At 36.6% G+C, this 18,884-nt stretch overlaps 1 protein-coding gene across 22 annotated transcripts in view; it reads left to right on the top strand.

Moving 5' to 3' along the window:
• The window catches only part of nrxn1a (neurexin 1a), a 1,882,581-nt gene that overhangs the window by 941,345 nt on the left and 922,352 nt on the right, over positions 1-18,884 (top strand). For 16 of the 22 annotated variants that reach the window (XM_043695910.1, XM_043695909.1, XM_043695912.1 and 13 more), the window contains 2 exons: positions 8,653-8,856; positions 13,010-13,036. In XM_043695910.1, the coding sequence (XP_043551845.1) occupies positions 8,653-8,856; positions 13,010-13,036 (231 nt within the window). The remainder of the gene's footprint in view (positions 1-8,652; positions 8,857-13,009; positions 13,037-18,884) is intronic. The other 6 variants (XM_043695934.1, XM_043695933.1, XM_043695927.1 and 3 more) reach the window with 1 other exon arrangement.

Here is an 18,884-nt window from a genome sequence, read left to right as displayed (position 1 = left end):
ACAACCTTAACATGACTTCCAAACTCCTATATTCAAAAGGACTGAGCAATGGAAGCAAGCATGTGAAACATCTTTTAACCACCCTGTCTTGATCTTTAAGTCTTTAAAACAATTGGGCAGATGCAGATATTCAGCCCCATTTCTAGCTTATTTCTATCATTTACATTCGTAGTGGAAAGGCAGCAAGCATGAATCACACAGGCAGGAAACCCAAGCTTAGCAGGGTAACTGGAAACTAGTACTAAGTTTAAACAGATTCCCTTTTGCTGTTCCAATGGTCTTTACTCATAGTGTGAGAGTTACAATTTTACAGAGATGTGAATACTCTTGAAGGACGCATCAGATCTGTTTAAGTATCATGCTCTAAACTTACTGCGTTTAAAAGCCAAAAACTTAATCTGAGCTGGAAGCTAGAATATAAACAAAAACATACATGCTGCTAAACTGCTTTGCTTGAGAATTATCTGGGTTATCTCACAAAAACATTATTATCAGTGTTTAAAGTTTTAATAGAAATTATTATTGACATTTCCCAAGGGCATTTGTTATGGCTAAGCTTATTATGGATATTTGGCTGAGTTTTAACGGTCTAGAAGAAAATACTTCAGCAATGGATCTGAGTTCCAGTTTTGATTGATCATTTTAAGAGTTGTTGAAGGATTAGATGTCATTGAGGTGATTATTGAAAAAAATTTGTTTGGATTTTCAACAATCTAGCCACTTGAGGGAATAACAAATCTTTGCACAGACTTCAAGAGTGAAAGTTTTTTTCTTATTTCAAACGCGTGTGAGTCAGAAAAGTTTATGTATTCCGAACATGGCTCCTGAAAACATACTTGCAATGGATTGGGTGAGTAGTTATTGGGCAGACTGAGGGTATGAGGGATATGAGGTTGTCATAGGCAACTAAATAGTGAGGGCTGAGCACTTACATATTTTAAAACATCTGGGAAAACCAAAAAAGCCAGGTAACCCCAAGCTGAACTTGCTAGCACACTCTTCTCAGCACTCTCACCCCACTCTGATCATTCTGTTCTGGGGTCAGCAGATCCACTTTGATCCCATCTCCACTTCCCCAGGCTGAAAAGTTGGGTAGGATTTGGCCCTTTATTTTGATTTGGGTCTTCAAGTCGGAAAAATGAGGCTTCTTTCATTTGCTGTTACTGGGGGAAAAGAATCGATAGCTGCTATCTAACCTCAAAAGTTCTAGTCATGAAGAGGTCAAGATTTTGATTGGTGAACTGTTGGATTGATGATGGTTTAAAGATTCTTTCAGTCTGTACTGTGCAGTTCTGATTGAAATACATTCAGACAATATGAACTCAGCTCGTAGTGAACAGCAGAACTGAATGGTGCTGTATGGACATGTTCATAGGGAGGGTGATTGCTACACGAAACATGATGTCACACTGACAAAAAAGTTGTGTTGAGATACAACTTCCAGTTGCGATAGCATCAAAGAATGAAACAAATCAACTCAAAACAAACAAGATATTTGTACCCTGGCCATGATTTTTGAAACTTAAGTATGACAACTTGGCAAGTTGATTTCGGGGCAATATAACAGCTGCAATTAAGACGTCCAAATATCTGCAGGTTAGGACGATTGGCCATTTTAAATTGGGCATCGTGTTCAAGGATGTGCAGGCTCGGTAGGTTAGTCATGGGAAATGCAGAGTTACAGGGATAGAAAGGATCTGAGTGGAATATTCTTCAGAGGAGCAGTGTGAACTAGACAGGCTGAATTACCTGCATCCACACAGCAGGGATTTTAATGATTCTATGAAGAAATTCTGATTTAAAAAGAAAAACATATGTGGATCTGCAAGGGCAGCAGATGTAAAACATTAATGAACATTTATTATCCCCAAAGTAGCACACCATCATGTATTAAACAGTTCCATTTATGCATACTTCTAATTCGAACAGTTTTTTTTTTGCAAAGCAAGTTAAAATCTTGAATATTAATGAAACTTATTTTGCATTTTTCTTTCTGGCTGTTAAAATAAAGCCAACATGATCAAATACTTGCTGCAAAAAAATAAATATGATACCCGTTTTGTATCCATATTGATTTTCAGAACACAGATGCCACTTTTTTTATTTGTTTGCAGTATAATATATTGATTTATTATGTTAATTCAATATGGTGAGAAAGCATTTGTAATACACAATAACTTAATAAACTGGATCACTTATATTTTTTGACCTTTTTTGAAGTTTTCTTGAGGGCTATATATTTGATTTTTTATTTCTTGGTTTTCAGGGACTCAATTTTCATTCTAATTCACTCAATTATTAGGTGATGCAGTCATCTCGTAAAAATAGATTGTACATTTGTGTTATCTTATGTGACATTTGAACTCACACAGAAGGAGAATTAGAATAATTTGCCAATGCACTCATGAATTATCAATCTACCAGTAAACCTAAAGTCACAATAACACACAAGGAAAGCATTAATTTCTTATACACCATGACATTCAGATTGCCAAAAAAAAACAGGTATAAATTAGCAGCAAACTACTTTCAAAATATCCAACAAAATCATCCTAACCACATCTTAAACAGACGAGTGTGTCACAGTTCAGATGTTTCCATTGTATATTGGAGAAATATGCAAGATTTTACTCATGCAGTTATGTATGACCTTTTCAACTACAACTCAGATCTCAATCTCAGACTTAAATGTAACAATTGACAGTATTCATTATAATAGCCAAAAAGTCTGACTCAAGAAAAGCACATCAGGTCAGCAGCATCCAAGGAGCAGGAGAGTTGACATTTCAGGCATAAGCACTTCATCATCCCCTAAGGTGCTGCCTGACCTGCTGTGCTTTTTCAGTGCCACACTTTTCACCTTTGATCTCCAGCATGTGCAGTCCTCACTTTCTCCTTTTCCTTATAATAGCATCAATTATATTCTTCCACATAGTAACTCTTGAACATACATGTTGCATTTCCTAGAGATTACACATTCATTTGCGAGTGATTATTACCTCACAGATTTCAAGATTTCCTGTCTCTTAGCAAATTGAATGTTCCTTTCTTTACAGTGTCACAGCTAGATTATGATTTGGAGATGCCGATGTTCAGCTATGTTAGGAGGGGTATGCCGATTTCTTTCCTTGTCTCGCTCCTCTACTGTTCACAACAAAGATTTAATTTAAAAGGGAAATGATAGTACCAATCATATGTTTTGAAGTGTATGCAGCTTAGTATCAGAAAAAGCCGGACAGATTCCTGACGTTAACACAATTGCATTGCATAAAAATAACTCAAGTGATTATTTTAGAAATATGAATAGACTTAAGGTATTAAGATTTAAAATGCACAAAGATACTCAACTGACTTTTTCAAAAAACATTCGCAGACACACACACAAACCCTTCATATTATTATTTCAGAAGAACTTTGGCCAAAACAACAGTTCATTTAAAATAAAGAATTATTCATCGATTGTTCAAATGTTGGTCTGCAGCCAAAGTCACTTGCAATAAAATTATTTTTAGTGAGATCTTTCTTGGATTGGGTATGCCGGGCTAAAATTACTTTTTCTGAAGACAATGATAGAGATTCACACTTTTCCTTTAAGAACCCTCCACTTACAGAAGTGAGGTCTTCTGGTGGGTTTTCACCACAAAAACTTTGATAAGAGGCGTTTCCGAGAACGAAAGAGTGAGCAAAGGCTCACCCTCCTTACCAAGCTTTCTCTGACTGTCTGTCTTCAAAACGAACATATTTTGCACCCAGAAACTATATCATGTGACCTCTCTCAGTAAGTGTCATAGTCTGGGAACTTCAGTCAAGCAGCTGAAGCTTTTTCTTTTGCAATCCAAAATTTTTGCTTTTAGATCCAGTGTTCATTGTTTTGAAAAGTTGTTTGACCAGGTCTAAATTGAGCAATTTGTGTTTTGGACATTCCACTGGAGAAAATCACATTAGCCTGAGCCATTAACCTTCATGAACCATTGGATGTGCAATTAGAATCCACCTCTCTCTACATCCACTATTCACTCTCTCTACACCCCACCTCCCTATCACCCTCAGAAAGGGGTGAGCTATCTTCAACGTTTGGATTTCCCAATTCCATTTTCACTACCAATTTTGCAACTATAGATATGCCCTCCAATCATAGAAAAAGTCCAGCTCAGGAGTCTGTTTGTTAAAAGATCAGATATAGATTACTGAAGAAATATGCTAATATTATCGTCATGATTTCAAGTTTGAATGGTATTACATAGCCACGAGGCCACATTTTGTTTTTAGTTGGCTTATTAATTCTATAAAATGTTATAATTTAATTTAGTACCTGTCCCCCAATTTACAAACATCTGACTTATGAATACTCATACTGAGGAACACGATTGCATACAGGGGAATAATTTTAAAGATCCAATGTACAAATCCTTCCCTTACTTATAAGCGGCTATTTTATCTCATCCTGCTTGTGTTCTAACATGCTACAAATTGACTCACGAACAATCTCAAGAACAGAACCAGTTCGCAATCTAGGGATTGCCTGTGCAGAGAAAGTATAAATTACAACCGACAAGATATACAGTACCCTTCATGCCTTTTTTTGTATATCCTCAGTGCAGCTCGAGAGATGTGAATATAAATATTTCTCTGCATTCTTGTAGTTTCGTTGTGAATCTTCTCATTTATATTTATCTCGATACTGCTTTGCAGTGGTTGTTTCTGATCAATAGAGAGCATAGAATTTAGTTAGTTTAAATGTTTCATTTAAGTTATATATTGATACTCATACAAATGCACAGTTCATAGAGTCATAGAGATGTACAGCATGGAAACAGGCCCTTCAGTCCAACTCATCCATGCCAGCCAAATATCCTAAATTAATGTAGTCCCATTTGCCAGCATTTGGTCCATATCCCTCTAAACCCATCTATTCATATACCCATCCAGATGCCTTTAAATGCTGTAATTATACTAGCCTCCATCACTTCCTCTGGCAGCTGATTCCATACACACACCACGGTTTGCGTGAAAATGCTACCCCTTAGGTCCCTTTTAAATCTTTCCCCTCTCATTCCAAACCTATGCCCTTTAGTTCTGGACTCTCCCACGCCAGGGAAAAGACCTAGTCTATTTATCCTGATTATATGATGTCACCCTCAGCTTCCGACGTTCCACGGAAAACAGCCCTAGCCTATTCAGCTTCTCCCTGTAGCTTAACCCCTCCAAAACTGGCAATATTTTTGTAAATCTTTTCTGAACCTTTTCAAGTTTCACACCATCCTTCCTATAGGAGTGAGACCAGATCTTAACACTCAGCTGGTGCCTGACTGAGATCATTAGAAAGGAAGTCAAAATTGGCTGCAATACACTGAGTGTCCTTGCTGGTTTTGTTTCTGTTGTTCAGAGTTGTCCTGTGATTCCCAAAGTATGAATCAGTAGCTTTAACGAGCTCCTTAATTTTGGCAGTTTCCCTGTCAATCCTGTCTTCTCAGGATCTTGACAATGTAGCACACTAACCAGAAGATTATTAAACATCTAAGAGACTCCAAAGACTATTCAAGACCTGATCAATCAATTCAGTGATACCAGTCTGTCAAGCATGCAGTCGAGAGTGTGGTGCTAGAAAAGCACAGCAGGTCAGGCAGTATCTGAGGAGCAGGAGAATCAACGTTTCAGACATAAACCCTTCATTAGGAATGAGATGAAGGGCTGATGCCCAAACGTCGCTTCTCCCCCTCCTCGGATGCTACCTGACCTGCTGTGTTTTTCCAGCACCACGCTCTGATCTCCAGCATCTGCAGTCCTCATTTTCTCACTGTCAAGTATGCAGACTGGCTGAGGCCTTCCACAAGATGCAGGTCTTTAGCTGGAGGTATGACATTTCCACCATGGCTTTGTGTTGCAGAATTTGGTGAGGTGATTTCTTCAAGTACTGCCATGGGTGTTAGCCATAGCGCTGCACTGAAGACATTTTCAGTTTGCTTGCCTTTGGCAATGTTGACTGAGGATCCCTTGCTGATGGCTAGCAGACCACACACCATTGTTGTAAGAGTGTTGTGATCAGGTTTGGAGAATGATGTTATCATTCAGTCTAGCTGTTAGCATTATTAACTAATCTAATTTGATACAATAAGGTAAAGAAGTGTTTTCCTTCCCAGGCCCAATGCTAACCGGGGCCCCTCTCTAGATTTTCCTATCTATATTTGTTCTCCCCTTCTGCAATATTTTGCTTTTGTAACATAGAATAAAGAGAAGTGTAGGATACGATCTCACCAACCTGACATGCAGGAATGGGTCAGTCTGAAAGGTGAGAAGAACATGTCACTCAGGATTAAAAGCCACAGGGTTTTTGTAATTTAAGTGATTGATTTCCTCAATGACAGCCTCAATGAGTTTCACAGAATTCATATTATATTTAAAACTGCAGTCCATCTTCTTGGATCTGATTGGCTGCACCATCTATAGTGGATAAAGGCCAGAAGCCAGTTAAAGCCAGAAATGGATGGTTGCAGACTGGAGGTGAGTTTGGGGTTAGGAAGCAGATTTTGTTTTGACATGAACACCTTCCCAAATCTCCACAATGTAACCTAAATTGGCCTATTATTTTTCTAATTAAGCTTCTTCCCTGTTGGGTTTATTTCTATAAACTTATCATTACACCTTCCGCCTTTTAAGAACGACTTGCCCTTCAGGGTAACTTTTGATATTATTTGAAATTGATTTAAGGAAGTCACTGCTGTAGAGAAAGAAATAAAACTGAGTATTTATGCCCATTTGTTCCAGAATTTTGTTTTGTTTTCAACCCACTTCTGTCATTAAAGCATGGTTTTTAGTTGAAAGGCTTCTACATGCTGTTCAAAGCCAGAATTAATTGAAGTGAAAACAAAGGAGATGCGCCCAATTGACATTTAATGTGGAGAAAGTTTAAGAATAAATATGGAGGATGTGCACAAACTGTCATTGATCAACGTGCGGCTTTTGTTTCCCGGACTGATCAGGAATTGACTTTTCTTTTGAACATAATCCCCATTGACATTTGTTTTCCGCATAGAATAATTCAGTAGGAACTTCAGTAGACAGAAAGATGGCTTTGGATCAACAATTGTGTGACAATCAATGACAATGAGCTGACATGCCTCCTGACAGTCTTTGCCTAGCATCAGTGGATCACCTTTATATCATTCTCAGTTAGCTGCAAAGAAAAAAAAAGTATCCAATAACTATTACAAGTCATCACTAATCCAAGGCTGTCATTTTGATAGATTGTTCCACAAAATAAGTATTTCTTGCTGACAGTTACTTCTTTCTCTTTACCCTCCACTTTCCCCTAACACCCACGCAAATGCATTCTGTGGTATTTTAACAATCATGTAACAGCATTTAAAATGATAGAACATTTAAACAGTGAGGGACATTCATTCTGTTCAGAAAATCTGTAAATGAAATAGAAGTGGAGGAAGGCAAACAAAAAAAAGGCAGCATCAAGTAAAGCTAAACATGGTTAAAGATTATAACTGAATAATAAAACACTAACCATCCTTTGTGTTTGCTCTAAGATCTTGTGTTTCTTATGATGAGTGTTGCAGGTCAGCTGTGGGTAAATGTTGTCAAGTATCCTAAGGAACATGTGCTGTCAGCTTTAACCTGAACACCAGATGACCCACGTAAATAGCAAAAGGAGATTATTATTTTATCTCCTATCTTTTCTGACTTGTATTATGCAAACTGCATAGATGTTAAGGAATTGTTACTTGGTTTGAATCCAAAGTTAAGATTTCATTTTCCTAACACAGGTTTAAAATATCTTTAGTGCCAAATAGACAAAAAAGTCTGAGCAAATTTCACTTCATCTGTTCAAACCTTGTTGCTGTTCTACTTTATTTTACAATAACTCATCTTGGTACTTTAAGAATCCTGATTAGAGTGGTGCTGGAAAAGCACAGCAGGTCAGGCAGCATCCAAGGAGCAGGAATTCCTGATGAAGGGCTTTTGCCCAAAACATCGATTTTCCTGATCCTGAGATGCTGTGCTTTTCCAGTATCACTCTTAATCTAATTTCCAGCATCTGCAGTCCTCACTTTTGCCTACTTTAAGAATCCTGCTTATTTTCTTCTGTTCAACATCTTTTCAAACGTGAGGAGCAACATAGTCTGAGAAAGCAGTAAGTTATTTATGTAAAACAAAGTTTGAGCCATGTTTACATTAAACTGTGCATTTAATTCTTTCATTTGAACAAGAAAAGGTATTTCAATAGTTTTTCAAAGTATTCAGTGAGTCAAACGCAAAATTATCAATACAGTTGAACATTTACTTTTAATTTGTTTAACTGTTTTAAAATGTCGTATTTTTGCATTTTATCTAAATACATATCTTAAAGATTAATCTTGATTGATGGAACTTTGGTGATTCTTTCAAGAGTCTTGATATTCATATTTGTACATTAAGCATTTTCAATCCAAAAATCAGAATTTTACATTGCATATGTGCAACAAAGCTAATTGTCTGAGAGGGTAATGATCTTTGTAACCCAAAGCTGAAACAGACTGCCAGAAAACAGAAAAATGCTGAATCTTCAATGGCACAGCATTTAGAAAGATTTGAAATTGAAATTTAGAATTATTATGTACTGAAATATATTCAGGATGTTTTATTTCCTCCAATGTTTAATAGAAGCAACAATACTGAGCTATGATGGAAGCAAGTTTATGAAAATCCAGCTACCTGTTGTAATGCACACGGAAGCAGAGGATGTATCATTGCGGTTTATGTCCCAACGAGCATACGGAATCTTGATGGCAACCACTTCCCGAGATTCAGCAGATACTCTGAGACTGGAACTTGATGGTGGTCGTGTCAAACTAACTGTCAACCTAGGTAACGCCCATTTTGACTTTGCATCGTCACATTTTTTTATAGTTGTTTTAAATGGTTCATTAGGTTGTTTTCATGAATCTGCTTGAAAATACAAAAACACTTAAGAATGAAAGATGCAATAAAACTTGTTGCCATAAGTTATAACCCCATCTTTTGAGACTTGGCTTTTTCATATAAACAAAATTATCATTTCTGTTTCATTATGAATAATACATTTTTGAAATGTTTCTTATACTAAAAGTACAACTTTCGTTTTCAAATGCATTTAATGAATTCATATTTCATTTTTATATTTTCTTTGTATCTGAAGCAAGAAGCCCATTTGTCAAGCATTATAGAAGACATAGCATCTCACACATTTCTGTCATACATTGCAATATGTGATGGGTGCAAAATAATCTCCAAATAAAAAAAAAGAAGATTGCTATTGATCTGGTGCCGGATATTCACAGGAAACTATGTTTGTTCTGTAGTTGCCTTTATGCACTTTTATAGTCATTTCATCACAAGCAATATTTGTGGAGTAGTTTAAAGAGGACAGGCATAGAAGTAGTCAAAAATTATAACTTTGCTTCAGTCTCCATGAGCAATACCTTGCTGAGTCTTTCCCAACTTCGATATGATATTTTATTGAAAATGCAAAGCAATCCCATCCAGCTCCAGGTTTTTCTAAGTGTACATTACTTGTGTAGTTATACAAGGTTGAGAAACTTTGAACTTGAAAAATTATTTTGTAAAGTAGATATTTTGCAACAAATTAGTAATTTACTATCCCTTGAATAACTTTATGGGCTTCTGCTTTCATCTCTTTGTTTTTAACAAATGTTATATCCACTACTCTTCATTCTAATCATATTCATATTTTTAAAAGTCCATTTTTATTGTATTGTGGTGATAGTTACACACTTGTTTTGGATCAAAAGATGGTACACAACCCTTCAAAGGCCAAGGTCTGCGGCCCTAAGCAAACAGCCATGTGAACAAGAATGTGCAGCCTCTTTTACAGTGAAAATGCTTGCTTTAGTTTCATTCAAACATGGAAATGGAAATACATGCATAATTCATACTTTAAAAAAACAAATTGAAATAAACATACATTTCCAGTATTGCATGCGTTTGCATTTCTGCACACCGCAGTTGAAAATATTTATGCTTAAAATATTTTGTTAGGTTGATGGACAAGAATATGCAGTGTTGTTGAAATCTGCCTCTCCATTTCATTCATATTAGTGTATGCAAACTATTTGAGGTCAGGAATGATACTAGCTTCCCATGATGGTCACGTAACTATAATATTCCTAACACTGCTCATTCTCATATATGAGACAAGTGCTTTGAACAATTTCATCAAAACGTCCACCTCCTTCTTCTCCTTGACTTGTATTGTAATTATGATATATTATTTTCTGCACACACTAAACAAAAAAAAACTAGACACATTTCCCCCAAGATTGGAATTTCAAACTTAAAGCCAAATGACTTGATTCATGTCAAAGTTGCAACCTAGCCTGTATTCCAGCTGGTCGTGCTGGAAATTCAACTTGTTTCCCTGAAATTTCAAAGCTGTCAACTTTTAATTGGTTAGATGACTGGCCATACGATTGCACAAGATATAAAATGACTAATTTTATCTCTGTTCCTCAACTTGGGTCCTGTGAAATTGGCAAAATTCATGTCTGGACTTGGAAGGTTTGGCAGTTATATCCATCATTCTCGAAGGTGTTTCAGATTCATGCTTCTCATTCAGGAGGACAGCTTTTTCAGCACAACAACTGAACCATGAAATGGATTTTTTATTTTTGTTAAACTAGTTGTATATATTAATAACCAACCAGAGATGGGTGTGCTGTCTGATGTTTTATCACAGCCCTTTGGACTGGATGACATTGATAAAAGTTTGGAGATTTGTATCACATGTTATAATGTGACCAAAACCTCTCAGTTGTGGTAGATTGCACAAATGTGTTTTAAGGTAAACAATTTTCCAATGTTTCATCTCATTTTTCCAAACCACCAATAGCCTTTAAAAATGTTTATTTATAACACAAGATATAAATCTGTAAGTTTGGCAACGTAAAAACATTCTCCCAAAACATTATTTACCACCTTTGGATTGGCATGTAGAGAGAGAGAGTACAATCCTGTGAAAAACAAGGAAAAATACCAAATGTCATTTTCTGAAGATGACAAAACTGTCATTCTTCCTACTGCGGCAGAGTGAAAAAGTCAAGTGGCTTGTCAAGTGAATAGCAGCAATCTCATTTAAATGGAACATTTGAAATAATCTTAATTGGAAGAGAGATAAAAAGAAAAATCTCTGAATCCAAAAAAACATCCCAATCTGCTTTGATTTCGGAATCCCCAGAATAATGAACTCCAATAGTACATGCCTCCCTTTTGACCCAGTAATTGGTGCTACGTGCATAGGTTCACATTGTAATTGATTTCTGCATTCTGTTGCACCTTTGACACCCTATTTTGCAACAGGTCCTGGTGATTCTTTAATGCAGTTCTTGTTCCCATTTGGTTGTCCAACAATTTTCAAGCAATTTTATTCTTTTCATGGATGTATTCCATATAACGAAAACCTTTACCACATAGAAAGGAAAGCTTGCCTAGTTTTCGATGTGATTTTTGGCTCGCCATAGAAATCTTAATATCATAATATCAGATAAGATCATGGTTTTCTTTTAACCCCTATTCGAAAAAGGAAATCCAATTTATTAATCTTGTAGCTGTTTTGATCATGATTTATTGAAGATTCATAGCAATGACTTCTACCTGCACCAGCTTTGTGCCCAAGAATCACTATTTTTATGACATTTTCTTGTTGTCTTTCATTTTGGAAAATCGCTCGGAACATGTTTACCAGATGCCGGACAGGAGATCATTACTTTGAAAAACACTATTTTAATTAGTTCCAATTGAAATAAACAATCTGCAACAAACATAAACATACAAGTTATGAAAAATAAATCCACTATTGATGATAGTGTTGGTGAAATGTTTGCTTGTATCCCTTACCCTCATAATTAAATGACAAGAGTTCTGCAAACATCTCCTCTTGGATCTTTGTGGTATCATTTCCCATGACTCCAAGACCAAAATTTTCCATGCTTAATAATAAATATGTTTTAAAATAGCTGCTGAGGTGTTTAAAAGCACAGCATTTTTTGTAAGGAGATGTGTACACTTTGGTCTTTGGCTGTTTGCAACCACTTTTCTGTTGCGGTTGACGACACATGACAAACCCAGCTACATGAAAATTAACCTGGAATTTTTATGAATGAAATTCTTCAAGGGTGTTTAAGATTTTCTTAATCAGTCAGAACACAGCTGTCAAAATGTTTTGGTATTGGACGTATAACACTCAAAATACTCTCTCAATATCTCCATAATTAATGTAGAATTTTCAGTTTTTCTTCCCATCTCTTTGAAGAAAAAGATCTTGTGCATGTTTTGATCGTTTAACTGTGGCAAAATATAATATTTTCAAGAATTTTTATTACGTGGATGACGAGTTCTGGTTTAGAATCTTCTCCCGAACCGTAAAATGTATTTCCGTCAGTTGCTTTGTGTCTTCTCACAAATGTCCAATGATTGTTCCTTATTTAAGTTACAATTCCAAATTGCTAATGCATTTCGGGTTTCAGTTTTTAATTCTTTTATGCAAGCAAATTAATGGAATCTTTGTTTTAAGCCTTTGAAGAATCTAAAAGTGGTCACAGATAGGTGATCTTGCCAAATTACAACTTGTACCCCGGTATGATGGAGCACTGCCTATTTTCATAGTGGGCAGCAGTGTTCTTTCACACATGAGGAAAGGTCTGTGGCTTGTCTGGGTCAAATATCTTTGACGTGAGAAAAATTTTATTTTTTATCTAGGTTTAGGGATCATGTAGCTGATGTTTGCAGGTGGCCATCTTATGTTCTATTTTAATTCAAGATATAAAGTAGGCCAAATAATAGATTATAATGTACAGAGGCCACTACGTTATTAAGATTTGTTAACAGGACAGAGGAAAGTCCACAGTAAAATGGCCACATTTGCATGTGTCTGTCCCCGGAAGGGTGGAATGTAATTTTTGTGGATGTCTGCAGCTGTTACCTTGAAGGATATAATTTCATTTTTCATCTATTCTTCCCTATCTAGACTGTATCAGGATTAACTGTAATAACAGTAAGTTGCTGTTCAAAGCTTTTTCACTCTTTCTCTCCTACTTTTAAAACGATTTGCTAAAGTAGAATTTATTCTTTTCATAGACTCACCAATATATGTTAAGAAATTGAGATGTACTGATCTGCTCAGACTAGAAAACTGCAATGAACTTGCCAGGGTGTTAAAACATGTTTTTCTTTGTAATGACTATTGTTCAAAAAAGTATTTCTATCAATTAATTTTTATATCATTTAGAATATGGGCTTAGATTTATTTAGTGGTATGTGTGAGATTGATGAGATAAAGGAATGCCTTTAAATCTTTGCAATTTATGGGCAATTAATGACAAGATAAGAAAGCACAATGGCCTATGTATTATTTGTAAGGACTAATGTAATTTTACACCTTTGTCAAGTGAGTGTGATTGATCTTGTTGTGATTTACATTTATCCAAGACCTCATTTGAAGAAACATTTTTTTTCACCCTGCTCACTGCACATCAATGGTGGGAAGGAATCATAGATACATCTAGTTGAATATATAATCTGCATGACTTCACTTTAAAAATGCTTAAGATAATGCATGGAAAAGTAAACCTCTTTGCATGTTAATTAAAGGATTTAAAAATGTAGAAAAGGAATGGATTGTGACTTCCCTCTACTAACCAGACCTGTAGGATAAATCCTGCACAATAATTTTGCAGGATAAAAATAACCAAAGAATTTTTTTAATCAAATCTCTTGCTAATATGACTAATATAATGGCAGTTTGGCAAAAGCTCTGAAATAAGTTCTGTCAGTGACTTGAAAAGATAACATTAGTGGTATATTTGATAACATCATTTTTCAGTTCCACAAAGTTGATTCCACTTTTTCACCCTGTAAACAGACTAAAAGATTTATCTAACAATCCTCAAAAAAAACCCCAAGGTATAACAGCCCTTTGTGTCCTGACTAAATACTAATACTTTTGTATTGTCTTCAAACAATTATTTTAGAGTAGTTTCTATGAATGGCTCCATTCACCTTACTTAGCCAAGTGGAGAAACTAAATAGAAGATAAACTTTTATAAGACTATTTCATTAAAAATGGTATTAAGGAAGCGTACATGCATCTCAAATGATTTCTATTTTTAAAAATGACGTTGGTTTTGCATAGTCTTAACTTGTTACAGCTTTCATTTTTAGTCAAAGGATGTTACCGTCTGCTCATGGATTTGCAAATGTGTCTTATGCACAGGACAGCCCATAAATGGGAACTCCATAGTTTGTTGGTTCATTTTTTAAAATTGTTATATTGATTTACATGGTGCAATTAAAGTATTTTTAAATGTATTAGGATGTATACTGTTAGTGAGATAATTGCATTGTCTACTGATGATGTCATGTACATTTTCATTGCAACCTACACTGCCTAACAAGACACATTCCCAATAGGACACTAATCCATTTTAATGACTAGTTCACAGGGATTCTTAACCACTTGGGATAGGATTAACACCCAAAAGACAGAAAATGCAGATAACATCATCAAATTTGGGCAACTGATGTCACTGTTTACTTTCAGTCATTCTATCTTGTGTGGTAACATAGCAGTCTATCATCATATAACATGTTTTCCTACTTGAGAAATTACTTTTGTGAAGATGTTTTTCCTTTTAAAGTCTCTGTAAAGTCACTTTTGCATCACTCTCTCCAAGAGGAAACAGGTTTCATTTTCATCCGGGTATTTCTCTGCATTCTGGCTCAGGTGTGTTTCGAGGTCATGTACATTATTTCACTACTAGGAGAGCAATTTGACCTTATAGAGTCTGGATCTGAAATAGGCGTAAGCTTTCTACACCACCCTGATCTAATTTTAATTGCTCTGACGTACACTCTTCATGCTGACAGTTCTGAAATACAGCTTACAAAGAGAAGGAAAGTCAGAAATCAGGAAGTAATTCGAAACAGATATTGACCTTTGAGCTGATCATCCACTATTGCAACCTCAACTAAAAACATGGAACTGGCTGCAATGGTCAAAAATGCATTTTCAGAGGCACAAACCCACACCATAAACAGCATAGGCTCAGGTAAGTGAAGTCTTGGAAATAGTTTCTTGGTGAAATTGGTACTAGTATGCAGGTTATAATGGAGAATTATCTCCAGTAGATTGGAAACAAAACAAAGCAAATGTCCATCTTGGACTGAAATCTTTGTCATTTTGTTCATAATTGTAAATCAAGCCCAAAACCCAAACCTTGCAGACATGAAATATAGTTTGGTATAGGTTGTAAACAAATCACAACAATGAATTATTTCCATTTATTAAGTTAATGGCTCCAGATTTAAATTTTGCAGTCATGCCTGATCTATAAGAAAGATTCACAGTATTATTTTTACTTGAGAGAGATAAAAGAGCACAACTGGTGCTCGTGAAACTATTGCTCCAGAAAGACATCGTAATTTTAGAAAGGAGGAAATGAAAGTGGGTGAGATATGGGATGTTCTGTGATAAAGTCGGTGAAAATACTGTCTTTGAGTTCTAATGTAAATTACATATAAGTAAAGATACTTGAAAAATATTGACTCAAATAATTCAAGTTTCAACACAAGTGCAAGTATATTATATGTTGTCTTTGCTATAAAATACACTTACCTCAATATTTTAAGATGCCATTTAATCATTTTGTTGAAGTAACTTACATCGGCTAAAAACACTTTAAAAATTCGACTGATCATACTCTGGTCTGGAAGAGCAATGTTAGGATCATTCTAAACTGAGCATTGTATGAAGACACACCCGTTCTTTGAGTGGATGATGCCCTCTGCTAGAGTACTGCCTATGCAGTGAAAAATAATTATCTGAATATCACAATGAACAGCATGGATGTTGAAAAATTCAAAATGGGAGGGTACACAACAAAGTATTGAACGCTAAGGTTAGTTTGAAACATTTCTTCTTGTATCTCCCATTCCTGGTTAGAGTAATATTCTTCCAGTTAAGACAAGATGGCAATGGAATTTGGAGTTTGAAAAAAAATACTATCAACAATTATTGTGAATTGTTTCAATTAAAAAGGTATGAAATTGCAATACGCAGTGGACATGGTGCTACAGGAGCCAGCCTTACCTTTATATTGTCCCCATAGCAGAGAGTATCCTTTGTTTGTGATTTGTTGACACATAAACTAACCTTTTCTCCAGCAATGGTGGTAGCCCACTTATGCCTTGTGACACAACATGTGCAGATCCCATTTCATTTCTGACATCTGAGGCACAGACAGTGCCTTTGTCAGAGCTTGTGGCTGTGGTTCAGGTGATGAAGTATCTTCTTCAGAGTTATGCTCTATCTCCTCCTGGGTAAGCTGAGGATAGGGAGGCAGCAGTTTTGGGGTGTATGAGAACAGAAAATGGGGCAAGCAAAGGAGATCAAGAGAAAAGCAAGATGTCCCTGGTCACAATGTCTGCAGCTTGCTGTTCATGCTGGTTACCAGGAAAATGGTGAGGTGGGAGTTGAAAAGATGCATAGACCGTCATCCTTAATGTCATAGTAACAATGAATGCCACAGAGTTCATTGCAGTTCATTCACTTCCTTGTCCCCTCCGATTCTGCTTTGCTTCTTTCAATTTTGAGTCATGTTCTAGCATGCAAGGAGAACGAATGATAGTGATTGTGTTGTACTGCACTTGCATAATGTGCCTGCCGTTGTTCAGTAGCTGGAAGGACATCGAGATGGTGGGAACTGGGTGCATAAGTGTAATTTGTGAATGTGTCTGCAGCTGATCTGGAGTATCAGGCCAAATATGCTGAGCTCCAGGAAGTGCTAATGGGTGAGTGGGACTTTGTTGCATAGCATGAAAGGGTGGTGCAATGGATAATTATGTGAAAAACCTTTCAATAGCTTTGATAATTTGCAAGAGGTTATTTGTCTTTTTACAGCACTGCTGCTAGTTCCTCAGCACTGCAGTCTGGGAATTGCCCTCTTAGGTTTCCTGCTTCCATTCCCTGCTCTGGGTACTCTGTAAGAACGCTTTGACACTTGGGGGAAAAATGGCATCTTCTTGTCCATCTCCACTACTCAGGCCTTCAGCACCACATCTATGCACTTGGGAAGCTGCTCTATACCTTAATCCTCCTTTTCCTATTTGAGAATGACACTAAGAGCAGAATGTAGATGCCACTTGGTTTTCAGAGCAGAGACTTTTAAGAGATATATACTGACTTTACGATATGTAATCTGTCTGCACCATTTCTCACTGCAAATGATTCTCAACCCCCCCCCCACCCCACTTCCCACCCCCATCCCCACCAAATCTGTGAGCTGTGTGCCTGTTCAAACAAGCAATGTTTCCTGGCAGCAGCATTCCAATGAGAGGTGCTAGTGCAGTCCAAAGTGCAGAAATGTACTGCAAGTGGATTAGAGATGTGCCATGTCTGTGTGGTGAGGCTGGTGTGTGTCATGTGCCAATGCCTGTGGATATGGGGTCTCTGTCCATGGAGTGTGCCATTAGACTTTGATGGCAAGTCCAAGGTAGAGATCCAGAGGAGCAAGTGGTGAACTGGAGTGCCAGGTATCTGCTCTGATGTTCATGTTAGAAATTCTTGACATCTGGTGGGACAATGCTGTTTAATGAGATGAGAGTAAGTAATAGTGAAGATGATAATGAGTGATAATCCCAATTAATAGGCCTCTTACTGCTTATTAGCGAGAATCCAGTCTTGAACACTTGAACTTGGTTGACCCATTTGACTCTTTGGTCTTGTCATTGATATTGTCCTCACTTGACATCTCACCTGATTTTCCCTACTTCCTCACTCATGGTTCACATCATTCCAGACCTGGGAAGATTCTGACCACAGTGATCATTTCAGTCAGCATTCACTGAGTAATGATAGTACAGGAACTTCACAATGGTGTCAGATACCATCAGGCATGTCTTCTGAGGGGTCTGAGAATTACAAATTTATACAAGACAATTTGTAGCCCACTTTTAATTTTCAGGTGTTTCAACCTTTCAAAAAAAAATCAACACAGTTGTATGCTTTAAGCAAGGTTATTGTACAATTATTACCATTAAATGTATTGAAGCAGAAAGTTGTGGTGTTATTAGTGAAAGTGCAGACTCTAAGATTTATAGGAAGGATAAAATTTATATCTTATGAATACTTTCTACTGTGGTTGCAGACCTGGCTCACTTGAAGTATCTTTTTTCTAAGGTGAAGAGATGGAAAACTTGATGTCAAACTTCAGTGGCTGCGATGAGGTCTGTATTAGGACGGGTATAGTAGACTGGATGACATTTATTCCCACAGGTACACTGAGCAGAATAGCATTTAGGAGTGAGTGTAGGCTCTATTCCTTCACTTTTATAGCACTATAGCTTATGACTTCTGGTAGACTGGTTCAGTACAGTAGTCCTGAATATCCTCCTTCCTGAGAAGCTGTGATCACACAAAATGGTTGCTCATGACACTTTTATCCAGATCAGAGTTCAAAATGGCTGCTATCCCCAAACCCCAAAAATATCAGGAATGGGGTTAACCTAGGTTTAGTAAAGACCTATCCATTTACTTTTAATCAAAGCGATTTTACTTTTTAACTGTGTCAGCTATTAACTCAGATCGGTCTCATCCTGTCAGGTTCTAGGTGTTTTCTAAACCTCCAAGGAAGTCATTGTCAAATAGTTTTTGTTTGCCCTCAAAGTGTTCAATAAATTTCAAAAAGTCTCTCATCCTCTCTAACTGGAACAAGTACAGTCTGGACCCAGTTTCAGTTGAATCCACAAAGTTAGTCGATTGGAATCATTTTATACCAATTACTTCATCCATTTTAAATAAATATTGGCTTTGGGTAGTAGATACATATTTGTGACAATAGAATAAT

This window comes from Chiloscyllium plagiosum, chromosome 9, assembly GCF_004010195.1.
Source record: "Chiloscyllium plagiosum isolate BGI_BamShark_2017 chromosome 9, ASM401019v2, whole genome shotgun sequence".
NCBI lineage: Eukaryota > Metazoa > Chordata > Chondrichthyes > Orectolobiformes > Hemiscylliidae > Chiloscyllium > Chiloscyllium plagiosum.
Note: the sequence above shows the minus strand (reverse complement) of the source record. Positions and strands in the feature narration are given on the sequence as shown.